Here is a 27,744-nt window from a genome sequence, read left to right as displayed (position 1 = left end):
CCTCCTTGGAGGGCGGGGAGGCCGCCCTCCCCAGCGCTTCCGGCGGGGCCGGCTGCGGCTCCGCCATGGGGAAGAAACACAAGAAGCACAAAGCCGAGAAGGCAGAATGGCGCTCGACCTCCGCCACCACCTACAGCGGTAAGGGCCGGGGGGGGTCTCTTTGTACCCGGGACGCGCCCGTCCCTTCCCCCGGCGCGGCTGTCGGCGGGGCCCGGCGTCCCTGCGCGGGCTGTGGGGCCTGGGCAGAGACCTCGCTCCGAGTGCTGGAGCTGCCGGCGGCGGGGGCGGCCCGAGGAACGCGGGGCGGGCGGTGCAGTGTGAGCCGGAGCGTCTCCGTGCTTCCCACGGCCGCTTCTGAGAGGATCTGGTCGCTGCGGTGCTTGAATGATGCTTAATTTCACCTTGCTCTGCAAGGACTTTGCGACGGTTTTAGGGGAGGCCGAAGAACCGGTTTCTAATGTCTTGCAGGTTTGTTGAACATCACAACGTAAGATGTGCAGAACGACTGTTTGTTAGCTTGGATTTGTTAGCCTTAGCTTTTGTTTTTCTTTCCAAATGTATTCTGTATATTTTTGATTTGCAGCGAATTCTTATAATCAATAGTTCTAGAAGAAGTTTTGGAGCTGGGATTGTTTATCCTGGAGAAAAGGAGGCTCGGGGGGGACGTTGTCACTCCGCAGCTGCCTGAAAAGAAGGTGTAGCCAGGTGGGGGTCGGTCTCTTCTCCTAGGCCACCAGCCACAGGACGGGAGGACATGGCCTCAAGATGCACTAGGGGAACTTCAGGATGGACACTGGGAAAGAATTTCTTTACAAAAAGGGTGATTATATATTAGAATGGGGTGCCAGGGAGGTGCTGGAGTTTCTGTCCTTAGAGGTGCTTAGGAAAAGACTGAATGTGACAGTCAGTGCCATGGTCTAGTTGACATGTAATGTTTTGTCATAGATTGGACTTGATCTCAGTGGTCTTTTCTGACCTAATTGAGACTGATTCTGTAATTGCTATGTGCTGTTGGCTCCCTGTGCATTTATGCATTTATTAATTTATTTTTTTTGAAATTTAGATTATGTGGACAAGCCTTTGGAAAAACCCTTAAAACTGGTTCTTAAAGTTGGAGGCAGTGAAGTCACTGAACTCTCTGGGTCAGGGCATGACTCTAGTTACTACGATGATAGATCAGATCATGAGCGAGAACGACATAAAGAAAAGAAGAAAAAAAAGAAGAAAAAGTCAGAGAAGGAAAAAGAAAAGTATCTAGATGATGAGGAAAGAAGAAAGAGAAAGGTAAGCTGTGATTTTTAGAATCAGGCACACCAGCCTTCGTGCTTACTTATCAGGTCTAAAGTTTGGTACAGAACTTTGTTTAAATCACTTGTTACAAGAAGCTTATTGTCTGGAGATAGCACTTCAGAAATGTTGAAAACCCTTGTGTGTGAGTTGGTGTACTTCTGCTATTTACAGGAGATACCTTTTGTGATGATTCTATGAACAAAGTAAAAACTTCCTTCTTATAACTTTTTATTTTCCTTACTTATTTGCTTTGAATAAATGTTTCTGTTTTTCAGTTCGATCTTTTGTATTTTAGCCTGGTCACAAACATATTTTGCTACTGTTTTAGGGAGGGTATTTTCAGCTTTTAAGTTCCAGGCTGTGTTTGCATTTTGGAGATGTGCCAAGTTACTGGACATTGAAATTGATATGTTTACTCAAAACAGCTTCTGAACTCTTGAGTACTGTGGTACATTACATCGTTAGCTCTTGGAATAACCTGTGTGCTGGGCTTTGTGACTTTGTTAGTAGTAACTAGGGTAGTCAACTTAGTTGTCTGTGTTGAGCATTGGGGAGTTTGTTTAAAATCAGTAGTGAGGCATTGACAGCACAGTTACTTGTACAATTCAATTTTAAGAGTATTTATTTTGTGTAATAATGGTTCTCTGACCTTTCTGCTTTTTTAATTCTTTCCTGTCATGTAGTTTTACTATTCTTGTGTGACAGTTTTTTTGGTGCTACTTTGTGTGTGTTTGTGTCTACCATCTATCAGTTCCAAGTAATACAAGCCTAACAAAAAAATCATCTGGAATTGACAGATCTCATAGGATCATTCAGAAGCCCTTAAATACAGCACAGACAGTGCACAATTTTCTTAGTACAGATGTTTTAGGCTGGGACTTGAAATGTAGCAAAACCACCTGTCCTTCATACAAGATTTTGCAGTATCAGTTGCCTTTACGGAGTTGTGGGATGGGGATTGTTTGGATTTTTTTCACAGAACTTCATGATTAATACATTCAAAATAAGCTAATGGATCTTTAAGTAATGAAACCATAGTCTAGGGAAGGTTAATGAATGTGTGCTTTTCTGTGCAAATGTGGATAATGATTGTGGAATTTCAGGAATGACTTAGATGTACCTTTGCTTTGAAACTCAGGAAGAGATCATTAATTGCCACCACTGTTTTTTATGCTTCTTTTGTTGGCTGAGTTGTCATATATTTTACTCACTTCTGTTTAATGTGACAAACAACAAAAATACATTGATGAGGGCGGAGCCACAGATTGATCTTTACTCAATAGTCAATTAACTTTCTTTGCTCTCTGGTGTAGCTTATTATTGTGCAGTTTTGCATATGAATAGCTTCAGAATTTTTCTTTTCAATAAACATGCAGGAATGATAGAACAATACTGTATCAAGTACAAAGTAGCAAAAGATGAACAGTTTTAATTGGAGAAGAAAATTGAAAAAGTGATAGTGAAAATATATGCAATATTGTTTAAACAGTATTATGACTTGGATATTGAATGAGTATTCCAAATTAAAAACATCACTGTTTCTTGCCTTTTGATGTGTGGGATTGCACATCCCTCTAAAATATGTCTTCTTTCTGCTGTCCTAGGAAGAGAAAAAGAGGAAAAGGGAGAAGGAACAGTGTGACACTGAAGGAGAAACTGATGACTTTGATCCTGGGAAAAAGGTGGAGGTTGAACCTCCTCCAGATCGTCCTGTCAGAGCATGCAGAACTCAGCCAGGTGAACAGTATGAAAGATTAAATTATTTTGGTTCTTTTTAAAAGAACACAAAACAAAGCTTTTGTCAAAGATAAAATTTTCATGAAGATTTACTGAAATATAGGAGCTTGACTTTTTCCAACATCCAGAACTTTCTGCTATCTGAAAAGTCAATATTCCTCTTGGTGCTTCCATGTTTTAGTAGGTTTGTTTTCAGGTAACTGATGTTGCCGAGGACATCCTGTTTCTGGCCTCTGTTCCTTGGCAGGGTACACCTCATTATGAAAGTGTTATTGCACATAATGCTCCCCTAATTCCTTCTCCTTAGCAATTACACCATAGTGATCAGAATGTCTGAAACAAAGTTTCACTTAGTTCAAGGGAAAAAACTCTCGTGGAGACTTCTTAGGTGTTGTTTTTGTCTTTTTTGTTTTTCTAATCTATGTGGAGTTTTAGCATCTCTATTCTCATGGAAAGGAAGTTGTGATAGTGCATCTCTAAAGACTGTAGACACCACATACCAGCCCTGTTTTTAATTTACAAATCTTCTCTAATTCTTATCACCAGCCAGAATATTTATCATTTGTATATGGCAACTTCTGCATGTTTGATCCTTTCAGATTTTGCCTTGCTTTTTCTACCAGTAGCCATTGCTTTATAATTAAAACTCAGCATTGCTCAGTGGAAACCTTTACTTTTAGGAATTTTCAATTACATCATGATCTCAGTTATACATAAGCCTGAAAATGGAACCTAGTAGCAAAAAATTGTGTCATTAGGAATATTGTGAGTCTTGTCTTTGGAATACTGCCCTTTGACTAGTCAGGTAATCCCAAGGAATTTTATAATTGTGACCACACATTAAATTGAGGAATAGTGGCCATCAGCTGTCAAGGTAACTGAAATTTTCAGATCCGAGTTTTATGTCTCTGGGTAGTCAGGAGCCTTAAAAACTGACGAGATAAAAACTATTCCAATTATTATTCTCTTTTCATCTGGTTGTAAAATAGTATTGGAAAGCATATAAATTACCTGACCCATTCTGTTTAAGAAAGGAGATGTCTTTCCTCTATCATGGAGAGTTGGATTTTCAATTCTTGGTGCTTCATTAGTGTTTCAAACGTCACTTAAAGCCAGTCTCTCTGAAGTAACAGACTATATTAACATATAGTGTTTCTTTTGTGATCTGTACAGGAGGTGAAATTGTAGTTGTTACCTGTCTTGCCAGTAAATCTGCATCTGTTTGTCACTCTGTGATTGAAAGGCTTATAGAATTGCATGGAGTTTATGGTGAAGAAACCATGAAAATTGCACAGCGAACATGTTGTAAGAATATGATTTCCCAACTGCAGTATTTAAGCAACCAAGTTTCACTTTTTCTGCAGAAATATATAATGTAATTGTTTTAATCTTATTAATACATATTCTTAGGGCTGCTAAATTTAGCACTACATCTGACTTAATGGGTACTAGGTTTTAATGTGATAAGAAAAAAAGCTCAGAAAATGAAGGAAGAAGAAAAAGGTAGTGTGTGCTTAGATATCTGATGTGCTTCTGCTTTAAAATCCATGTTCATACATTTGGCTTCAGATCAGTACAAGCTGTACTTGTAGTGAGATTTTTCTCTTTGGTACTTATATTTTTAAATAAAAAAATATATGCATATGTGGTTTCATTGCACTTACCTGGGTTTTCATCTCAAAATGCAGCTGAAAATGAGAGCACACCAATCCAGCAATTACTGGAACACTTCCTTCGCCAGCTTCAAAGGTAGTAAATGTTTTTGTATCTTCAACTGTGTAGGCTGTGTCTGGTGCATATTTGTATGTGTTACCTGGCAACTTCATATCCTGGTTTTCTGTTTGAAAGCAGTGCCTGGTGACTGACTGAAAGATATTTGTTAACCTTTGCAACCGTGTCAGACTTTGTTGTTTTTAAAGATAAGTTGAGGATAATTATTACCAAGTTTGCAATTCTAGCATTGGGCAGGGAAATAAGTGTTTTGGGCAAATTATACATTGCCATTATAAATTTATTAAATATTAGTGACTTAGTTTAAGGATTAAAAACCAGTTACAATTCTACATTACTTTAAAAGATTGGACTGTTTTAGTTAAATTTTGTTTTATTCAGTGTCTACTGTCAGATACAAAGCAAATTTAGACCTGGTTACTTGATAATCTTCTAAATTGGGAGAGGCTTTTTATTTTATTGTTTTCTTAAACCTGCACCTCATGTTTAAAAAAAACATTACTTTTTTATTTTGTAGCAATAAGCTGAATTTGGAACAAATTAAAAAAATTAAACATTGTGTTTATTTTTAGAGGACCTTATGAACAAGAAGAATTGAGCTTTTTCTACAAGAAGCCAAAAGACCAAGTTGGAGTGTAGAGACACAGAAAACATACAAGAATTAATTAAGAAATATGAGAACTAGCTTGAACTGATCATTTGATCATTGAATTGAATTGAAAGACATTTTTAATGAAAATTTGCAGGAATTTCTTTTTTAAATAAGTCTACATATGTGAAATCACAATGCTGTCCTTTATCAGGAAATTTTTCAAACATGGATCTATTTTATGAGAATGTTTTTAGTAGTTTTTGTTTTTTTAGTAGTACTATTGTGTTATTAATGTGATGCAAAAGCAAGGATTGTTTTGTTGCCTGCTGTAAATTTCAATTTATTGTTTGTATTTTTAGGAAAGATCCTCATGGGTTTTTTGCCTTTCCAGTCACGGATGCCATTGCTCCTGGATATTCCATGATAATAAAACACCCTATGGATTTTGGTACAATGAAGGAAAAAATTGCAGCAAATGAATACAAATCAGTCACTGAATTCAAGGTGAATTAATAAAGATTTAGATATTTCACAACTAGTAAGAAACTGAAGATTCTTTTTAACTGTAGAAGCCTTTGTTACATTAATTAATGCTCATTTTTTTCAGAACTGAGCACTTTTGTATATTCAGTACGTTACAAATAATCTGTCATATTCTACTACAGTCTTCTATAAATTACTATTGAAACCAAGAAGATCTTCTAAAGTTCTGTGGAATTTAGCTTTTTGCTAAACTTTGACAGGAGTAAGATTATCACCAAGACTTAAGCCACTGAGCTCTTTTTTTTTTTGTCCTTTTTTAAATTTAGACCTTGTTAGATTGATTTAAATGTAATTTGGACCTGTCTGCAAGAAACCTGCAGATATACTGGAGCATCTTGTATATGAGTAAATAGCAATTACATATTTTTTATCTTTAATTCTTCTGGTTTTTATATAACTTCATTTGAAATTGTCTTCTGGCAGAAACTTACTTGGCAAGTTTATTTGCAGCTTAACTTAGTCATTAATCGTATTGTTTTTGCTGAAATAATTTATTAGATACATCATGGTTTCACAGACAGTGCAGTAAGAAATTTTTTCATAGTATTGGTAGCTCCTGAAGGAGAGGAGTTTTCTTTAACTCATTTGTGAAGGTCATGAATTATTAGCAGCTTTTGGAATTGCTTTTTCCTAGACTGATGTTGATATGATGGTAGCCTGAGCAAGAGAGCATTGGCTTGTTTCTCAGGGTTAATCTCTTTTTTTGAAAGGTCCGGCAAGGTGAGCAAAGAATGGTTTACATTTCTTACAGATGCTTTGACAAAGATTATTACTCTGTTTTGTTAAATATGCTGTAGAGATTTATAGGAAGCTCTGTGACTGTTAAGTAACAGGCAAGGTTGCAGTATTGAAACTGGTGGGATAGAAACCTAAAAAAAAAAGAAAATGGCAGTATTTTTTAGACTGACTTTTGTTTTTTCTTCAAGGACTTAGCTTCTGCTGGTAGTCAGAGGAGTGATAAAAGTTTTCTTAAAAGCCTGCCCATGTTAGAGCAAAAAAGGAATTGGACTCCCTTTCTAGATACATGAGGGTACCTAATTACACAGAACTACAGAGCCATAACCTTAATAAAGAAATGAAGTTTGTAGGTTTTTAACCTCTGAAATAAAGTCTGCTCAAAAGGTTACCTGTCTGATATAACTAGCTGAGGCTAGTCACAAGACAATAAATAATCTGTCTAAGAGTAGAGTCTGAAAGAACTCTGTCCTGCATTTAAAAGAGGGGCAATTTCTGCAGAACACTCATTCGTTTCACTTCAGAAAAAAAAAGGGTCTGCTTCAAAGTTGGGCAAGCAAAAGACTGGCTGTTTCTGCAGCACTTGAAAGGCCATCACTGGAAGTGTAGCTTACATGCACTTCTTTGTCTGCTTCTTGGGCCATAGTTTGCTTGTCCATGTTACCTCAATTTCTGTCTTTGCCATGGCTTTGGTAATTGGAGGCAGAGGGCTTGTAATGCTGTAAAAAAAAAGTCACCCTGGTAGCTCGGTCTAGTGTTTGGTCCATTTAGTCCATTTGGTCCACTTGGTTAAAGAGAAGATGTTACGTTTGGCATTCAGGAAAGAGAGTGGTTTTTATAACCAAAAGCCAGTTCCAAAGGAAACTGAGCATCTTGGAGAGGTAGAAGAGGCTCAAACCTTTGCAATTCTGTTTTTGGCTTGTGTTCATGAGCCTACCCCTAGAATATTACTGTGTTCTTCAAAGAGCTACCAAGATGGAGTGGTATCTTCCAGTCATTTAACAAAGGACCTGAAATGTTTACAGTTCTTTTGTCTTGTATTTTACAGGCTGATTTTAAACTGATGTGTGATAATGCAATGACTTACAACAGACCAGATACTGTTTACTACAAACTAGCCAAGAAGATACTGCACACAGGCTTTAAGATGATGAGCAAAGTAAGAGACCTATTAAAAACAAAAAGCAGAAACTTTGGGGGTTTTTATGTTACCATACTCAAAAGGAACAAAGTAACAATGGTAAATGTTGTTTCATCCATCTGTGATGAATTACAGCAGTGCCAGTTAGTGCTGCTATATTTAAGGGCTTGATGGCATTTTTGTTATAACCCAGTAATTTTTACTTATTTCTCAACCTTACCTGCACCACTGAAGTTTGTAAGAGCTTCTTTCAGTGGAAGCAGTTCGAATCCACATATATGCAACTCTACCGAAAAATCCTACTTCTGGCTGAAACTTTTGGAAGCAAGATCTCATTTAAGTTTTATCTCTGTGTAAACAAGAAAGCATTACTTTTTTGAAGGTGTTGGGGAATTTTCAGCAGTGTCACAAATACTTCTTACTCAGATACAGTTGTTGGCTTGTCAAATGAAGGTTTTCTTGTGAGCTGCTCTGTGTGTGCACATGTGTGTGTGTGTGTGTATGTGTGCATGTGTTACAGTGATGGTAAGTTTTGTGTAAAATAGTTGTTTTTGCATATGCAGTTTGTTTGTTTGTTTGTTTCTCTCTTGATAGTTGGGCTGCAGAAATTCTGATGCCATGCTACCATGACCAAATCATGTTGCATCGCCATTGGAAACGAGATTAAGAACAAAATAAGGCCATGGCCATTCCCATCCCATCCCATTATCATAGCATCTTGGCTATGAGGGAAAGGTTAAGTCCCTGCCGCTCTGTCCTTTCTGATTCTAGGAACGGCTGTTAGCTTTGAAGCGCAGCATGTCGTTTATGCAGGACATGGATTTTTCTCAGCAGGCAGCTCTTTTGGGCGATGAAGACACAACAGTTGAAGAACCTGTTCCTGAAGTTGTTCCTGTACAAGCAGAGACTACCAAGAAATCCAAAAAGCAAAATAAAGAAGTTATTAGGTAAAGGTTTTAATGGGGATACTTACTAGTTTGTTGCAGCTTTTGTAGCATTACACAGCAGGAAAGAACTGAGGGAAAAAACTCAGCATTTTTCCTTGAGGTCCATAGGATAAGTGGGCAATTTTGTTGTATTTTATTTGTTTATTTATAGAACTTGTTTAATAAGCCAGTGATTCCTAACTTGAAGCAAACAATTCAAAAGATGACTGCATATTCTTTCAAACACTTAAAATTAATATCTATAGAGATGTTTTCATTCTTCTTTATATCTGTATTAAATACTGAGTGGTTTCTTCTCATGATGGTTTAAAATGTTATTTTGGGTATAGCTACAAATACCTTTTGCATTTTGTTCCTTTTTTTCCTTTCCTAAAGTAGTCTCATCAAAATGTAAGAGGTTCTTCCCAGGAGGGCAAAGTGGCTCCAGATCAGTGAGTGATTTTATTTAACTTTAACCTTGTCTGGCAGGTTATAAAAGTATAGGAGATTATTTCTGGAGCAGATGATAATATATCCCCAGTGAAATCTTATTTAACTTAGTGGTAAAATATATTGCTAGTGCAATAGTAATCCTCCAGCTAATAGGTACCTCCATGTCACAAATTCATATTTTTATAACTAAAATCTAATGTTAATTTAATTTTTTTAAATCTGAATTTCGTAAATTTATTTTATGAGATTTTAGCAGAAACTATGATATACAAGCAACTTATATTATTCAGTGTTCTTGCATAGGCATCCAAAGATAGACTGAATTTAAATTGTAAAGCATTATATCAGTTGGAATTTTATGGGAAAAAATATTGCAACAGAGCACCGCTAGTCATGTTGTAAATAATCTGATCATGTAGATATGTTCTGCAGGTTTCTTGTTAAATCCTCAAAGTAACAAAAGTGAAATATACCTTTGTCGTGAACGGCGGAGGAATTGCAACACACCATATGCCTGAATGGCAAATCCCCAAGTTTATTGAAAACTCACACATATTTATATTGGTGTTAATGAAGCTTATACATATTGCAAAAGCTGAGCTCATTATTGGTTAAAGCACACATAGATCAACCACACCTACTTCTATCTTCTAATAATTATTTTGCTTCTATGTTTGCATTCTTCTAGCTTCTCTACCTAAGATATCTACATTTTCTGGCAAGCAACTTTCTCCCCCATCTTCCCGTTTCAGCAAAGGTCACTATGACCTTTGTCAGTGATTGGACACCGGTTACATAGTTCCCAGCTTGTTTCCCCTATCCTTATCCATCGGTATCACATCAAAATGTCCTTTCTCAGCTAACCAATTATCCAAAAAGCTCTCTACATACCTTGTTTCATGTTTTTTTAAAAGTGAGCTTTACAGTTCTCATCAGCCACTTTTCATTTTTTACACTTCCAGCATTTTTGTAATTCTTATTGCTGATGGAAGAAGTGGTATTCTAATTTAGGGGTTTTTTGGAAATAGAAGACTGCAACATGTATCTTCAAAAATAATTTTCAACAATAATTATCTGTAGTGGAAGCTATTCTAATGATAACATACAGAAACTAATCTGTTCCTGTATCATAGAGAATTGAGAAGGTATAATTTCTCTTTTGTTTAATGGATTGTGGATAGAATTCAACTGAAAGCACCTTTTTGTAGACAAGTTTTGAGGGAGAGGTGCTTTGGTTTTTGGTTGTTCTTGGTTTTTTTTAGAAGACAAAATAATTTGGTTTGTGTGGTGCCCAGCATTAATTCTTGCATAAACTCTGCCACAAGAGTAACTTTGTCCTTTGTCACAGAACAAGAAATTGAGACTGCCATCTACATTAACATATATCCTGGTACCAGTTTATCAGCAATCAGATGTAGTATAAATCTACTTTTCTGTTCCTCTCAACATCTGTGTAACTTTAGTAGTTGAAATTAGTTTTTTTCTAAGTAACGTGAACTTTTAAATACTTGTATTTTTGCATCTGTAGGATTGATACTGTATTTTTTGATGAAGAATAAGACCTTGAGAGGGGAAAATCAAACCTAATAGCAGATATTTTTGCTTTCATATTTATGGTTACAAACAGAGGAGTTGAAGTCAATGTTTACAAAGTGTTAAAGCAGCTTAGACCTCTATATAGAGGAAGAAGCGACTTGATCACTTGAACATCCTAATGTTTAAATAGTTTTTGAATTTTTTTTTAGGATGTTACAATCTGAACATTCTCTCAAAATTCTTGTTCTTTAAGTATTCTGTAGTGTGTGATGGAAAGTGCCAGTTGTTGAGGAGTTTCCTGCTGTGTATACCCTTTCTTAAAGTTTCAATGAAACAGAGTAGTATAACATTTGTCTCATAATAGTATGATCCTGTGATCTTTTTATTGTCTTTAATAGCAAAACTTACTTGTGTATTGGATCTGAATCTCTATACAGAGAGAAATTCTTAGCTAAGCAAATGGAAGAAGATAACCCAGGAGAGAGAAATGGATTTGGTGTGAGGAGATGCTCTACCCAGTACCTAAGGTGTTTGGCCCTAGTGTCTAATGTCTATATAATGCCCTGAAATACTTTGATTTACAACATTTATTTTATATATAAAATACAATGAAGACTGCCATATTCTATGATATCTTCACACTTCTTTTTATGATACTACCTTTTCCTGATTTTATGTGATAGCTATGTCCTGTTCCATCCTTGGGTATGCTTATTTGCTACGATTTTATTGGTTTGGAGCTCTAATGAAAAGGGATCTACTGAAAGATAAATGTTAAGTTCTGTAATTTCAGTTACAAGCAGTTTTGTGATTGATACAGATTAGGAATGCTAACTTCCAATACTGAAAACACAGGAATTAAAGGACTCCCTTTTAGACCTGGAGTTTGGTCCTACTTCTGCAAGCAGCTATATGACATAATCATCATAAATGCAGCCTATTGGGTTTTTTCTCTGATAAGCAACAGTTTCTATGTCTCATTACATAATTTATTTTCTGCATCTTCCTGTTTGTAATTTTTGAAAATAGTGTATACGTGCATGTGGGAGACTAAGGATGCATACAGCATTCACCTTGTATAATTGCCAGTTTTATTCCCAATCTCTGTTTTGTGCTTCATTTTATACTTCATTTTCATCAGGATACAGAAACAATTAAATTTTTGAAGTCAGTAGTTTGGTAGTTCACAGCTTCTGCTGCAAAACTTCATAATATGATTGTAATGATTATATGATTATAATGATTATAATTCCACTTAAATGCTGAGGTACACTGACACTGGGAGAAGAGTGGGACTGATTGCTCTATTAAGCAAAACCAGAATTCAGCCCTTTGTTTTGTTTTAGCTTTTAATTGCTACAGCTCCTTTTCTTCTCCTTTTTAGCTGCATTTTTGAACCTGAGGGGAATGCATGCAGCCTGACAGACAGCACTGCTGAAGAACATGTCCTGGCACTAGTGGAACATGCAGCAGATGAAGCTCGGGATAGGATCAATCGATATCTACCCAACAGCAAGGTCTACTGCACATGGCAGTTAGCAGTTCCAGTTTGTGCCTGACTATTGAATGCTTTGTTTCACGTTAGGAAACAGGCTTTACTGTTAGGCTGCCTGGGACTGGAGCATCTGGGATATATGTTCTGTGTGGTGTACTGATACTGCTGTTGTCTATCTTTAGTTGCCACTGAAAGCCATTGTAGGGGGTCCTAAGTCAATCTCAGGTTCTCTCTTTGGAAATTCACTTACAGGAAACAGTGAAATGTTCCATCTTGAATTGCCACCCTTAGCACTGAAAGTGATTAAAATAACATCACACTTCTCCTATTGTTCCAACCTCAGAAAAAGCAAACTACGGCATAGGTTGAAGAACAATTAGGATTCCCCTTCTCTCCCCTCCCTTCCCCCCCAGGAATTAACATACTTTTAATGTTAAATTACCTTTTTTAATGAGGAGAGTCTGTAAAGTCTTGTAGTTTTGTATTTACAAGCAGTAGCTGTCAGCTGTAGCATGAGTACCAAATACAAAGATCTTTCATTGAGTAGGTTTAGATAGCAAGTTTTACAGTCCTGAATGTAATGCTGATGTTATTCCATGTATTTGGGTTTTGTGCTCTTCCAAGGACAAGCTTGGTGGTGCTGTCGTTTTCTCTGAAGGATCAATTTTTTTAGCTGTAGGTTTTTTAGCTCTGTGATGATAGTGGTGGATTCCTTCATTTCCTTGTGCTAGGCTTGGAGTGAATGCTCCAGGCATTCGCTACAGATCTGTACTGACATACCTTTACTCTCTTTCCCTCGAATTTTATGGAGACTTATTCCACCTTTGCTCCCATTTCTCATCTGTCACTCTAGTGGTCACTGCATTCGAGAAAGGAATCAGGATGTGTCCACATCTGCATTTTCCACCTCTTTAAAAACTATTGCAGAAGAAACTTTACTTTGAAGCAGAAGTGGTGTTGTGTCTTCAAACTTAAATGTCCATTTCTTGGGCAGTGGCCCTGATTATGTAGTCAGTTTAGGCTCAACTGGATTATGAAATAAAACTGCAAAGAGTAGTGGGTGGAGGCTTAGTTTCAAATGTATTTCTGTTTCTTTGGATAATGAGAAGACTTGTTAGAATTGAAGTCTATTGGAAACCTCCAAAGTAGAGTGGCTTTTAAAATCCCTTCAAAGCAATACCATTGAGTGATGCAGTCAGTTTTGCACTGTTCAAGGAAGTTTCTCAAGGTGTGCAGCTCTTAGTTGCTAAGGCTGTTAAGTCAGCTTGGCAGCCCCACTGCATGTCCCACTGAATCTCGGTAACCCTGGCATGTTTTTGGAATTCAGCTGTTGTTAACTTTTGCCATCACTTGAAGATGTTGTTCATTCTCTTTCCAGCATCTCTCACCTCTGTTTTTATTGTATGCCAATATTAGCTTTGGCCTCCTGTACAGAGAGAGTTTTAAATGTTTTCAGATGGAGGGGGATAGAAAACAAAATAGGAGAGATTTGTTGTTCATTTCCTCAGATGTATTTACTAATATTTTTGTAGCGAGAGAACAGTTTTCATTTTCCCTTTATATTGAGAGTTTACAGTGGTTTTTTTCTCAATTCATGTGTAGTTAGTTTCTGACATTAGCTTTGCTTGTTGCATCAGATCTGGCTCTAACTTTATAGACCCTGGTGTGCTCTGTTGTCTTTCACATCTGTCTTTAGCATTGTGCTTGTCTGCTTCAGTAGGTCTGTCACAGCACTTCTTCCTCTTGAAGAATTTGGTAGTGTGTTAATAAAAGTACTTCTAGTTAGAAAAAGTTGTGGGTGAGACATGAAGACAGTTCAGTCTATATTTGAAAATAAGCAGTGACTTTGTTTGTGGATGGGAGTTACAGATTGCTTCTAAAAAAAATGTGTGTTCTGGACTTTGCAGTCAGAAAGGCTGGTTCCATGCTAATGACAATGGAATTGGGTTTGTCTTGGGTGTAATCTTTAGATCTGACTTAGAAAGATGAATAGGGCATTGTATATATGATGTATGAACTTCTCCTAAGTCTCCTGTTCTGAAACACTGGCTAAGTGGTATAAAATAGTAGTGACCCAAGGTTCTCTGTATGAAAAAGGGAATAGCAAAGTCCAGTGCAATACAGCTAAAACTGCTTTTTATAGTTTTCTCTGTAAATGGGCAGCTCCTCCTTTGAGTGTGAACAGTTTTGAATGATTCCTCCTGTATCTCTGGTTCTGTCCACAGATTGGTTATCTGAAAAAAAATGGAGATGGAACTTTATTATTTAGTGTAGTAAATTCATCTGATCCAGAAGCAGAAGGTAAAAGCCATAGTCTTTGAAGTAAACATTTCTAGTCTTATATGTTATAAGAGATTTTGAAGTCTTAACCGTAGATACAGATCCTGCGTAATATATATGAGTTTTTAAATTGTTTTTTATTTTTCAAAAAATTTCATTCTTTTCATTAATTATTTCCCAAGCCATTTCCCCAAACACCCCAAAGGTGTTTCTGTTTGCCTTCCCTATTTTCACACTTCAGATGCTTTGTTTTGCTGATGCCAATAGTGAGAAGATAAAATAATATCTCCTTATAAGCACTTAGACATTCCTACAACTTTACAAAGAGCCTGGAAGACAAGCTTTTACTGCAAAAACACTGTAGTGTTAGTACCTAATGACAAAAAGTGAATGAAGATGCTGCAATTCTATGTAAATGTGCAATGCACAGATGCAAATTTAGAATAATCTTTTACCTCTTTATTATCTTTTTCAATCATTAGCTAAATTTCAGTTTTAAGTGTATGAGATTTTTTTTCTTTAGTTCCTTGATATTTTCTTTTTTGTTCTTGTTCTGTTACTATTATGGTATTTATATTGTTTTATGCTTTCCGTTTGCTTTAATTTCAAGCTCATGATGCAGAAGTATTAAAAACTTGTAATGAATAAAATGCCATAGTTTTTTGAATCGTCATGTTGATTTAGCACTTCATTCTCTGCACCTTTTGAGATTAGAATTTTTTCACAGCTTTCCTCTTGTTTCACTGATGAATATATAAATGCTTTTGACTAATCACATTGAGAGATGCAAGCCTGCTAAATTCTTTTTCGTGTGGTAGTAAATTTTTCTGGAATCTTTCTGAGCATTTTGGCTGCTCTCATGCCTATTACCTATTTCTAAAAAAAAAGTGATTTAATGCCTCTGAAATTATGCCACTGACAATTCAAAGTGTGATGGTAATGAATTTCTATAAAAAACCACTTAGTCAACATAAGAGACTGCAAGAGACTGCTTTTATCATTTCAGTAATATCTGGATATTGAAGGTTTGTGAATTGGCTACTAAAATAATTACAGATGCTACTGTATACTGTAAAAGTGAAATAACTTAAGTTATTAAGAAATAACTTAAGCCATAGATCTTGTGAATATGACATGGAAGCATACTTATAGGTTGAGGTTGAAATTTAAATGGAGAACCTGAATTACAGTACCTACCCTTAATGTATAGTTTAAAAAACATTTAGTCTTTATGTTAATTACAGCTCTAAAATAGCAAATTCTAATTATTTGTCATAAATTGTAAACACAAAATGCTTTTCTAAGCCTTCTTTTAAATTATCAGAGGAAGAAACTCACCCAGTGGATCTGAGCTCACTGTCAAGTAAATTATTACCTGCCTTCACTACACTGGGCTTCAAAGATGAACGAAGAAATAAAGGTAATTACCAAAGACCATTTTTTAACTTTGTGTTTATTAAATATTCAAGCAATTACTTGATATAAAATCATTTTGATATATACCTGTTTATATTATGAAAATTCGCTTAGTTATGTTATAATATATAATAATTCCATTAATAGCAGAATGCAGCTTTTATTAAATTGAATATTTCGCTAATTAAACATAATTTAATTAGCAGTTTATGTATTAATATTTTACCGTGGTGTTATAGCCACACTAGAAGATTTCCAGTAATGGTAGTCCATTTCCTCTGGGGGAAATAATTTTTCCATAGTAATTGCACTTACGGTTGAAAAACAACTTCCAGTCATTTGCATTTTTGCAACATTTGACAAAGATTTTGCAGGCTGTGGATTTTTTTTTCCTGTTGTTATTGACAGTTTTTAATAGTTTCTAATCTGCTGTCCAGAAACTGACTGGCAACCATCATGTAGATGCACACAAAATGTAGAAATACAGAAGGGAATGTGACCGTGAACCTTTTTCTTCTTGGAATGGGGTGGATAACTTAATTCTTGATCTTTCAGTAGTATAAGTATGTTTGTTTATATGGTTAAAATAGCGCTGATTCTAGAGTCTGTAAGTGTCCTTGAGACACTGCTCTTGCTTTCAGTTGGAGGAAAAACTACATGGCACTTTCTGTGCCATGTATCTGTTTCAGAATCTGTATCTGTTTCAGAAAATACAATCTTTGGTTTTTCCCCCAAGTGATCTTTGACACTGCTGCTAATAATTTGTTGTGTCTTTTACCTGTGTAGTAACCTTTCTTACCAGTGCCAATACAGCACCTTCTTTGCAAAACAACTCTATATTTCATGATCTGAAACCAGATGAGATGGAGCTTCTATACTCAGCATATGGTGATGAAACTGGGATCCAGTGTGCCTTAAGGTAAGGTCTTCTTTATTAAGAAGACAACCTTCTCATAGCAATTTTTTGCAAAGAAATTTAAACTAGATCTCAACTAAGAGCCTCCAAATCCTGAATTTTTTTCTAAAACTTACTTTTGAAGCCAGGCTTTCATCCTTCTTGGCTTGGGTTTTTTTTGGTGTTTTTTTTTGTTTTGTTTTGGTTTGGTTTTTTGTTTTGTTTTGTTTTTGTTGTTTACTTTTGGAGTTTTGGAGGTGGGGAGAGTTTTGGGGGGTTTTTCTATTTGGCCTTTTAAGCTATTCTATTTTATTGCAAAGTTGTTATGGATCTTGTTATTAGGGTCTTCAACCACAGAATATTATAGGTTGCCCCAGATTTAGTGTTACCCAGCAGTAAATAATTTTAAAAGGCAAGTAATATATTTCAGTGGCTTTAAAACAATTATGTTTTTCAATGAGTTTCAAAAGATTTAATGCTACTTGAAAAGAAAAATGACATTTAACATTAAATTGTTGATCTTGGAGGGAAAGAAATAATCTCAAGCTTTTTATCTTTTGTGTTTTGTTTTTTAACCCACTACCCTACCATCTATGATAGTTCAAGACAAAATTTGCTGGTACTTGTGAAAAACAAGTTGTAAACCTACTTTACTATTAAAGTAAAAGAAAAAGCTATATGTCCTGGCGACCTTAATTGCTTTCCTGAAGAAGCATAAAAGAGTTAAAGGAAAAAGAAAATGTAGGTGTAACTCAATGTATTTGGGAAAACATTTTAAGTTGAAGTAGTTTTTATGAAAGTAGATGTTTTCTGTAATGCTTATCTCCATTCCTGCTAGCTTACAAGAATTTGTGAAGGATGCTGGAAGTTACAGCAAGAAAATAGTTGATGATCTTCTGGACCAGATCACTAGTGGTGACCATTCCAAAACTATTTATCAGCTAAAGCAGGTGTGTCCTGGGTGCACTGAAGTGTCACAAATTCATCAGAATAAGAATGACCCTATTGGCTTTTTAATATTTTGTGATATGCTTTGTTTTCCACTGCCAGTTTAAGCAGTGCAAGCCTAGCTGTTCAAGCAACCATAAACCAAATTAGAGGCTGAATTAATTAGAGACTGAAGGAGGAATCCTTTCCTCTGGCTAGGTCAGTTCTCCAATGTGGTTCACTATGTGACTGTAGAAAGGAGGAGACAGGAGATGCAGCATAGCAGGGTCCAACCAACTGGATGGAGTTTAGGCAGCCTTGTCACTTGATGTCATGACTTACATACAGACTTCTGAGTTACATTACAATCCTTTTGTTAAAGTTTTGGGTTTTTTCTTAATTGAAAAGCAAAATATATTTCTCATAGAAGGATTAGTTATTTGGAACATGGAAGTAAAATTAAAAGAGTAATTACCACTGTACCACGTGTCTGTTACCCTCCAGTGCTAAATTTTACATTCATGTAGTGTGTCTACAGGGAAAGCTTTTAACTTATTTCCAAAAGCACTTTCCTGAAGACATGAATACTAGGATTGTTATGAGAAGAGAGTTTTCTCAGAAATGTGTATGGTTCTAGTGAGACTTGCATTCCCCAAGACTTGCATTCCCAAGACAAAATAAGCTAAAAAATTGCAAATTTTCTGACGATAAATTTTGTGTTATCTTCACTTTGAAAGGCAGTCGTAGTTTGAAATAATTGTCTGCTATTTAAAATGCTGACACTCTGAAAGATTGAACAATAAAGAAAGGAAGGCAGGGTGGGAAGATGGAAAGTACTCTAGACTTCCTGATCTGGTGGAAATGAGATTATGCTACATCTTTGCGACTTAGAAGTGGAGTAGGGTGGGTGGTGTTTGGAAATAAGGAGACAATGGAATGAAAACCACTGATGATTGTTTAGAATTTTCTGGGTGTTTTTTCCCTATGGAAAAAGATGGTACATTTAACAGGAAGAAATGTAAAGGATTAGTTCAAAAAGTTAAAACCCAATATTCTGAATACTTTTCTACACATAGAAATGTGTTTATGCAACATAGTCAACTTAGCATTAAAATAAAATGTGCCTTTGCCTTTTACCATGTTTTTCTATGAATGTCATTCCAGGTGAGAATTTCTGAGGACCTTCCAATGGTCAATGGCTATTTACACTTGAAAATGCTGTTTAGTTGTGACATATATGGATATACACTGATTTTACACAATTACATGTGTTTCAGTGACATATACATGGTGTTCTATGTTGAGCATTTTGTACTGCTGCATTTGAGTAAGAATTAGTATCTCTGGAAGTACAACCTTGAATGATTTGTGATCAGAAGTTACTGAAGTAATGACAAAGATACTGCATTTGAATATAAAGTTTATGAGCAGAAGAAATAGTATAAGGGGACTCAAAGATTACTTAAAATGAATAATACTAAAATATTTCAGAGCAGCGACTGTTGCATTCTAATTATGTTACAGATATGTGAAAAAGTTAGCTGTCTCTAGCCTCCTTTTGTGTGTGATTTGAATATACTTGAGATGGTACAAGAAAGATGTCTTTCTCACGTGTTCAGTATAAGCAGTTATTGGTATTCTTTCATTACAGAGGCGAAACATCCCAGTAAAACCACTGGATGAAGTTAAAGTAAGTTATGCTAATACTGTGTTTGTTTGGGGGTTTTAACAGGGAAAAGTGTTTTGGCGTTTAAAGTAGAGAAAGTTACTCAGCTCTCTGAGCTTGCAACATTCCAATTCTTTATTTTATTTAATGTGCCTCTGTTCTGTATGGTAATACAGAAAAGATTGATAAGTGGAGTATATGAGAAAGGAGAGGCTTTAGGTTATTCCTGGAGAGGCTGTCCTGGTTAGTTACAAATTGTTGGCGTGACTCTATATGATTGCCCTAGAGAAAGCTGGTCTCTAGTTTTTTGTGAAGGCTCTACTCAACATCACACAATGTGGCAGTTTTCTATGATGGCCCACGACCTCATTGTGGAAAACCAGTAAATTACACAAACATTCTCAGGGAACATCCTTAGTAAATATAAGCTATGAAATCTAAAGTATTTCTATGTTATTTAGGTTCTGCCAGTTCTTATAAAAGAAGAACACAAGTTGCGCAATACCTGTCTGGATTCTTCCAAACAGATTATGGTAAAATGGCTGGGGGGTAGGGGAGGGAAACAACAGGGGAAAAAACAGAAACAAAAAAGTAGTATTGAGACATTATTTCATTTCAGTGCACAATCTGAGGTTGAATATTAAAATTACATTATCTGGAATAAGATTGCAGTACTGAAAATGAATTCTCTGATATTCAGTCTGTTTTCATTTGTGGCTTTATTGTTCTTCAGCTTATTTCAGCATGCATAACTAAGTCTCAGACGCAGAAAGATCACATAGGAACCTGAAAAAGATACTTGATCTGCTGATCAATATTTGAGGTTCAGCCTGCTATAAAATTGGAAAAAAACCCATTAATATTAATCGGTTAATAGCATATCCATTGAAAATGTCTATTAGAAACTATGGATAAATAACCATATCTTATGCTTTTACAGCTACTAATAAAATCTTTCTTTAAGTGGTACTGGTTTTATCTTGCAAATTATTTGTGATAACAGGAGATATGCACTACATTCAATGCAATTCACATAAAAATTATATGGATCACATTATAGCAACTTAAAAAAAAATCATAGTTTTATAAATATTCCTTATGTTTTGTGGAAAGGTGTGAATTTCTCTAGAAGGTGACTGGTTAAGTTATTTGATGTACGTGCTAGGTTTCATTTTCATATTTCTAAAAGATAATATCTGATTGTATGTTTATCTGAGTGTCTCATTTCTCCTGCTGGATCAGGCATCCTCAGAGATTTCCCTTAGAACAGGTTTTGAAGCTTAGTGACTCTGATTTCTTCCTTTGTGCCATTACATTAGCAATATTGCAATGGGTGTGGAAAGAAGGAGAGTTGCAAAGTTTAGGCTGTATTTCATTATCCAAGTGTATAGGAAAAATACTAGATCAACCAGTTCCAGCTGATACTGTCAAGAAGGAGGCCCAGTGTACGAAAAATTTCAATAAATCCAATGTTCACATATGGGGAAGATGAGGGATACTGGTAATACTTCCACCTGCTAGGGTTCTACCATGAGACATGGATGAGTTGAGTGTGTAATTGAGTTTCAGCAGTCCTGGATCATGAGATAAAAGACTTGGACTACTGTGCACATCCCTGGCCATTCATGTCCAGGAATCTTTTTGAGCCGTCTCTGAATTTCAGGTTAGCCAAGATGGCTATGGATGCTCCAGTTTCAGATGTTGAAGTAACCCTTCTGAGAGAATGGATTTGTGCATTAAACTTTGTGAAGTTAACATCACAGCTTGTACCTCTTGCTAATCTTTCTGTTTTTTGTATTTTAATAGGTTGGAGAATCTGCTGGAGACAGTAACACTTCTGACTTGGACTTTCTCTCCATGAAGCCGTATTCAGATGTATCTCTTGATATTTCTATGTTAAGTTCGTTAGGTAAGTATCTAAATATACAAGATATCAGTTATGGTTTAGTTGTACCATTTAGAGAAAATCACAGCAGGATTTGCTAAGACTTAAAAAAGGGTTTGAAAAGTAGTAATAAATATACATTTAACTATGGTAAAAGTCTAGGGCTTATAAATGAAACCTTGTTCTGTTTTTCCTTTGAGACATCCATGTGTTATACAAGCTAACTTTTCCTGTACAACTGAAGAAAACAAAGTATTTGTACTTCATTATTTTGGTAGCTTTGCTTGTATTTCTTGTGTTCATAGTAATATAAATTTTAAGAATTGGTGTGAAGCTTTCACTCAGAAATTATGTTGTTTCATATGTCTTTTACAATTTGGGAAATAGGTAAGTAAGTTTAGGTAAGTTTAGGTAAGTTTAAAACTTGGGAATTAGGTAAGTATGTGAAACCCAATCATATTGCTACATGGAACATCCCAAAACAAAAGTGGGAAGAAACTTCTAGGACTGGATAGACTTTTTCTTCAGTTGTGTGAAAGAATTTGGATACTGTTTCAAATACATGCCTTTGATAGTTATCCTGTAAGTACCACAACAAGTACTGTTACCGTTTCTGCAGGCAGCTGAGTTATTCATATGTCCTCAAAAATGTCATCCAAGCAAACAACTTGCTTATGTTTTAAGGTACTTTTAGTTCTGAATGTGAAAGAGGCCAAGCTATGTATTATAAAACACAATGAAATGAATTGAAGGCTTAAAGGGAAGAAAGATTTCTACAAATTTCTCACATAGGTGCAGTTTGAAAAGCAATTGTAAGTTCTGATTATGCTGTCTCACTCTAATTTTACTGCAGTTCAGTAAAAAATTAATAAATATCCATTTTATAGATAATGTTTAGACATATCAGTCTTACTATAAATTTCATGCACCACTGAAAGCTGCTTATATTTTCTTCTTTGGCCTTTCTGTAAATAATCATACTGCTAGATTAGTTGGCTGCCAGAGTGAGTTTATGAAATTACTTCTTATCATAATTCTTGCAAAATTAGCATTTAAGAAAAAGAAGGGAAGGAGTTTATCTTCCTGTTTAAAGTTGAGGGAATTTTTTTTAGGTCTTCATATGAAAGAATAGTGTATATTGGCACAAACATGCAGTTCTTTCCAATTTCACAATTTCATTTGACTTACTAAAAATCAATGTAGCTGGAGAAGATACTGTTCTTAGAACCTTCTGTGATGGGGATATCTTTGCCTCCATAGATTTCAGGTTCTGTTTTAACTGTATTTTGAGTTAAATATTTAAATGATCTGCTTGCAGACTCCGTTTTGCCACAAACTAAGTGTGTTATTTACTGTGAGGGTGGTGAGGCACTGACACAGTTGTGTCAGTTGTGGGTTCCCTGTTCCTGGCAGTGCTCAAGGTCGGGTTGGATGGGGCAGGTGTCTCTGCCCATGGCAGGCGGGGTTGGAATGAGATGGCCTTTAAGGTCCCTTCCAACCCAGGCCAGTCTGTCCATATCTGGCATTTCACAGCTAAGGAAGACAAAATAAGCTCTTACAGTTGTTTAGGTACTGGTAGTCAGTTCAGTTTCAGCCATTTCCTTGTGCCACTTTCCTTCATCTTCCAATACTGCACAGGTCTGCAGCTGTTGCTTTTTAGAAGTGCGAGGAAAAATGCAAGATTGAGGTCATTTGGGTATAGCCAATGCTTGTGTTAAGTTTAGAACTTTTTTATAGTGACTTGGTAATTCGTGGGTCAATGTACATGTGCTAATTATGGGTTTTGGTTGGTGGCTCTTAGGAAAAGTGAAGAAGGAGCTTGATCATGATGATAACCATCTACATCTAGATGAAACAACAAAACTGCTTCAGGACCTTCATGAAGCTCAGGCTGACAGAGTGGGGTCCCGGCCATCATCTAATTTGAGTTCCCTTTCCAATACCTCTGAAAGAGACCAACATCATCTTGGTAAATTTAGCTGTGGCACAGAAGTTCCAGTACTTGTGCTCTATTTGGAATTGGTTTAAACTCACATTGTAATTTATATAAATCTCTGTGGGAAACTACTCTGATAAAACAGCGTGCTGACTGATCATGTTTTAATTTTTAAATATGCCCGGCAGTGATAACTAACAAGACATACTTTGAACCTCCAGAACTAAGACCCCTAACTGTAATTTCCTATTTTTTTATTAGATGTGATTAAAGTAATTGTGAAGTAAATTGATAATTCAATGGCAAATTCCTGTAAGCATTTTCATTTGATGCTGTCAGTTACACTAAGGAGTATATAATGATTATTTTACTTCAGCATAGTTGTGTTCAGCAAGTAACAAATGGGATTCTACAACAGCATTTCATTGTCAACTGTAAAATTCAGTGATAAGACGGGATGATAGCATAACATACTGCTTAACAATTTGGTGCCATTTCTGAGAAGGTAGAAGATGTTGGATGCATGATACTCAGTTGCATTTTGTGTAATTAACTCAAAGTAATCAACTCAGAGTAATAACAAAATGATTACTATTCCAAAAATTATCTAAATTACTAAGAATCTTGTGATTTCTTTTTCATAATCTCCTGTTTAAATATTATTTAGATGTCTTACTTTAAAAGTCTAAAAGGAAAATGTGAAATAACCATCCTGTTTATATGTATAAATATCTCTTAATTTTTTCTGTGCTTTTAAAGTTTCGATTTTTTTTCCCACATCCAACAGGAAGCCCCTCTCATCTGAGTGTTGGAGAACAGCAAGACATGGTTCATGATCCGTATGAATTTCTTCAGTCTCCAGAAACCTCAAATGCTACTAGTAACTAATCTGACATGTACTATATTTATTTTGTATTTTAATTGTATTATGTTTTTATAAAGTTTTTGTCCATGACAGAAACTGCATTTTTGTCCTCTTTTCTATGAGGATTGCTGTATAATATTATCATGTATACAGGATTAAACAAGCAAACATATAAAAATCCCAACCCCAAACTAATTAGTGCATCATGTTGTTAGCAATGTACCAAGAACTGCTTTCATTTTGTTTATTAAGGGAGAGTGTTATTTACTGATGTGTGAATCTTGACTGAAAAGCAGCAAATAATGTGTTAGAAAAATTTCTGTTTTATAGACGCTGAAAAGTGATAATTTTCCCAGAATCATGGCAACAGTCGTTAAATGTTTGCAGTACAATTATCACCTAGTTCTGTAGATAATTGTTCTGTTATCTACTGTTCAGGCTAAGACCTGAACATCTCCAAGGAAGAACAAATAACTGCATGAATCTGGATCATTATTGTGTTTTCAATCTCCAAATGCTAATAATCTGTAGAAATTGTTTTAAAAATTTCCCCATATTTTAAAATCTTTTTTTTTAATCACTGCAGAGATCATTTAATTTCAGAGTAACAGTACTTGGTAGTTCCAGTTGAATGCTCATTTACAAAACTTCTACCCTCGATTTGAAAAAGATGTATGTTTTTGTGATCCCTCGTATCTTGAAGCACAAAGAAAAGATAATACTTGTATTTTTTAAAATGATGTGTATATCTCATAGGGTGAAAAAAATACTGGATACAGTGTGCTGTTCAGTAATTCCAAAATAAAACTTTTATAATACATCAATACTGAAATTGAGGAGTTTTGTACTATTGCTATTTGCAAGAAGACAAATGTTATGAATTTACATTATTTTGTAAATATTAATAAAAATAGAAAAGCAGTTTTGATATACAGCAAATCTGTTGTCCTTGCCAGGGAGAAGTTTGCTTCCTTATACTAAATCTGAAATACTAAAGAGTTTTGGGTTGAATTCATGTGCTGCTTCAAAAGATTAATTTCATCATGCCACATTGAGCTATAAACAAAAAAAAACATTTAGTTTTAGTAATCTCCTCAGTTTTTAGGAACCATTAAGGAAGTCAGATAACTGGTAGTAAAGTCTTGATAAATTCTAAATAGGAAGATTGTTTCATTCCAAGTGGAAGTGCCGAAGAAAGAACAGTGTGAGGTTTTTCTGTCTGGGAGTTGTTAGGAATGTGTGTGGCACTGTGCTTGGGCTCCTTTGCCGCTCCTGCATTCTGACACATCATGACTGTGGGTTCTTGGAAGTGACATAAATGATCTGCCGCCCTGTGGCAGTGTTGTTGGCGAGGATTTGCATGGGCATACAGCCTTGTGTGGGATTGCAGCTTCCCAAAACGATTTCAATTGAAAAGTGTCTTTAAATCTGACATGCTTTTGACCTCTAGTAAATCTCTGATTTCTCATACAGTAAATATAAATTGATTCCTGTAATAGACTCTATAGTTACAGTTGGTGAGGAAATCTTTATTGAAACACTTGCTGTTGAATTGCCTGCCTTAGCTCTTGAATAAAATTCCACAGGAGAATGTTAAAAATACACCTCTAGAAGAATGTGCTGGTTTGTTCTGGTTTTGGTTTGAACTGCAGTGTTTACTACTGAAAACTGAAATAATGTGCAGTATCTAATTTGATACCTTCACCTTGGATTTCAGGCAGAATGCATTCAAACTCTGTGAAATTCTGTAGATCAGCCTTTATGGGCTCCATGAGCTGGTTGTATAAAAGGCTGGATGTTGTTTGCATCATTACTGTACCAGAGAGCACTTTGTGCCTGAGGAAGGTTTTCTTATTTATTCAGCCTATCTGGCCCTTAAGCAATGTTAGTTATGCACAACAATCTCCAACTGCTGTTCCATGGGTGCTGGACAATCCCTTCACTAGGCTAACTGCCTGCATTCCCCAGGGAAAAAATGCTTTTAAGACAAAACTTCTTCCTAGAAGCAAATACAAATGCTTTTGCTGTGGTGCCTTCTCAAGAGTGGCATTGACTTGTAACCTGTTTGCTGAATGTACTGAGACACATGATTAGGCTCACTAACTGCCACAAGAAAAGCTTTCATGTTTCTTTGAGAAATCTCGTTCTTCTAAATTTTATAGAAAGATTGGACTGAGTTTACAGTCTCTGGTAAAAAATACTAAAATGTTAAAGTAAGTGGTTGAAGTAATGTCTTTCAGTTACTTGTTTGTCACAGTGCATTTTTACTGATTCTTGTGCTAAAAGAGAATCTCTTGCTCCTCTTCGTTGTTGTTGTATGTGCCTGTGCTGGTACCAGTGGTACACTGTTGCATCTTGCAAATGATTCTGGTTTATTTGCAAAAAAGCCTTAAGAAGAAATTTGCCTGTCCTTTCCTTACTTAATTGGAGGGTAAAAAATTCCCTAAGTCTTATTTGCTCTTGACTCTGCAGGTGGTAAGTTCATATACACATAAAAGCTTTGAACTAACCAGTAAAGGCCTCTAATCTTACAGTTTTATTTAAACACTAAGAATTTTAAAAACTTGATTTAGTTCTGTGAGTTTATATAACATACATCATTATTTATTTAATCCAAGATAAACCATTTCTTTCTAGTGTGTTTGATAGATATTTCCTGTTTGGTTCATTTGGGAGACGACTCTGTGTCCATGGCACCCTGTTCAAATCTGTAATACATGACATGTAACATCTTCTAGCTAGGTGGCACCATATGTCAATAAACTTTATGTGAGTTCCCATTGGTTGGAATATGCTATCATTGAAATAGAGGGGAAATTCCTAGGGTGTTTGGTAAAATCAACCCAGGGTTCCTATAAAAAAAATTGAGAAATTAAATGCATTTTTTCAATTTTTCCCTCTAATAACTGCTGTATGAAAAAGTGTGTTGCGCTAAGGAAGTAAGCAATGTTAAGAGAAATCTTAGATCTGTTCTTCCACAACATAGAAATATATCAAAGAAAATACAAAATGGTCTAAATAACTGATTTTTCTTTTCTCTTTTGTATGTCTGTCATCAAACACATGTTTTAGCGCAGTCATCTTCAGTGGCAGCAAAGGGAATGTTGAGACTGTATTGCACACATAGCAAACATCTTTGTAAACAAGAATTCAGCATGGAGCAACTTTATTCCACTCTCTGAGATACACAAGTACAGGGACAGAATTTACCTATAAATATTAAGTAAAAAATAAAAATAAAAAAATCTTTCTGTTGTTCCTCTCTTGCTCTTTATTAAAAAAGAAAAAAGAAAAAGCACAAAGACATTTTTAAAGCCATGAAGTTATTTTGCTTTCTGGCAGATGCATTGCTATGATGAGATATTTATGCAGATGAGACCTGAACAGCTGACCAGCAGAAATAACCTGGTTTTTCCACCCCTACGTTCCAGACTGAAGGGCTGGTTCTTAACCATGCCACTCGTTTTTGTGTTTGTTGCTTTGCTGTTGTTTTTCTACCTGGCCACTGTAGGATTTGGAGTCTGCACAGCATTACTTTCATATGGATGGAAATGCGCTGCTTTTTCTGGTTTGGTTTTTTCTGCCCTTCTACCATCCTTGGAATATGTGTTATAAATGCTGATCTGTGTGCTGATAAGGGGAGGGGAGAAGAAGCCCATCCACCTCACAAGGAAAGCTAGGGTGTCTCCATGGGA

General features: G+C 35.8%; 1 protein-coding gene across 5 annotated transcripts; it reads left to right on the top strand.

Moving 5' to 3' along the window:
- Positions 1-5: 5 nt before the first annotated feature.
- BRD9 (bromodomain containing 9) lies at positions 6-27,296 on the top strand. Of its 5 annotated transcripts, XM_036404498.2 has the most exons (18): positions 6-138; positions 1,064-1,284; positions 2,895-3,027; positions 4,716-4,776; positions 5,710-5,854; positions 7,677-7,787; positions 8,541-8,716; positions 11,083-11,211; positions 12,069-12,201; positions 14,405-14,480; positions 15,784-15,879; positions 16,662-16,794; positions 17,609-17,720; positions 19,349-19,387; positions 19,825-19,896; positions 21,170-21,272; positions 23,050-23,217; positions 23,972-27,296. In XM_036404498.2, exons 1-18 carry the CDS (start codon positions 66-68, stop codon positions 24,070-24,072), a joined length of 2,082 nt encoding a protein of 693 aa, XP_036260391.1. In that variant the 5' UTR covers positions 6-65; the 3' UTR covers positions 24,073-27,296. The 5 variants fall into 5 exon arrangements, with proteins under 5 accessions (XP_036260391.1, XP_036260389.1, XP_036260388.1 ...); XM_036404496.2 differs by lacking the exon at positions 11,083-11,211 and having other exon boundaries at positions 8,601-8,716; XM_036404495.2 differs by lacking the exon at positions 11,083-11,211.
- Positions 27,297-27,744: the final 448 nt, after the last annotated feature.

Source organism: Molothrus ater, chromosome 1, assembly GCF_012460135.2.
Source record: "Molothrus ater isolate BHLD 08-10-18 breed brown headed cowbird chromosome 1, BPBGC_Mater_1.1, whole genome shotgun sequence".
Classification (NCBI taxonomy): Eukaryota; Metazoa; Chordata; class Aves; order Passeriformes; family Icteridae; genus Molothrus; species Molothrus ater.
The sequence above is the reverse complement of the archived record's forward strand: the minus strand, read 5'-3'. Positions and strand labels throughout refer to the sequence as shown.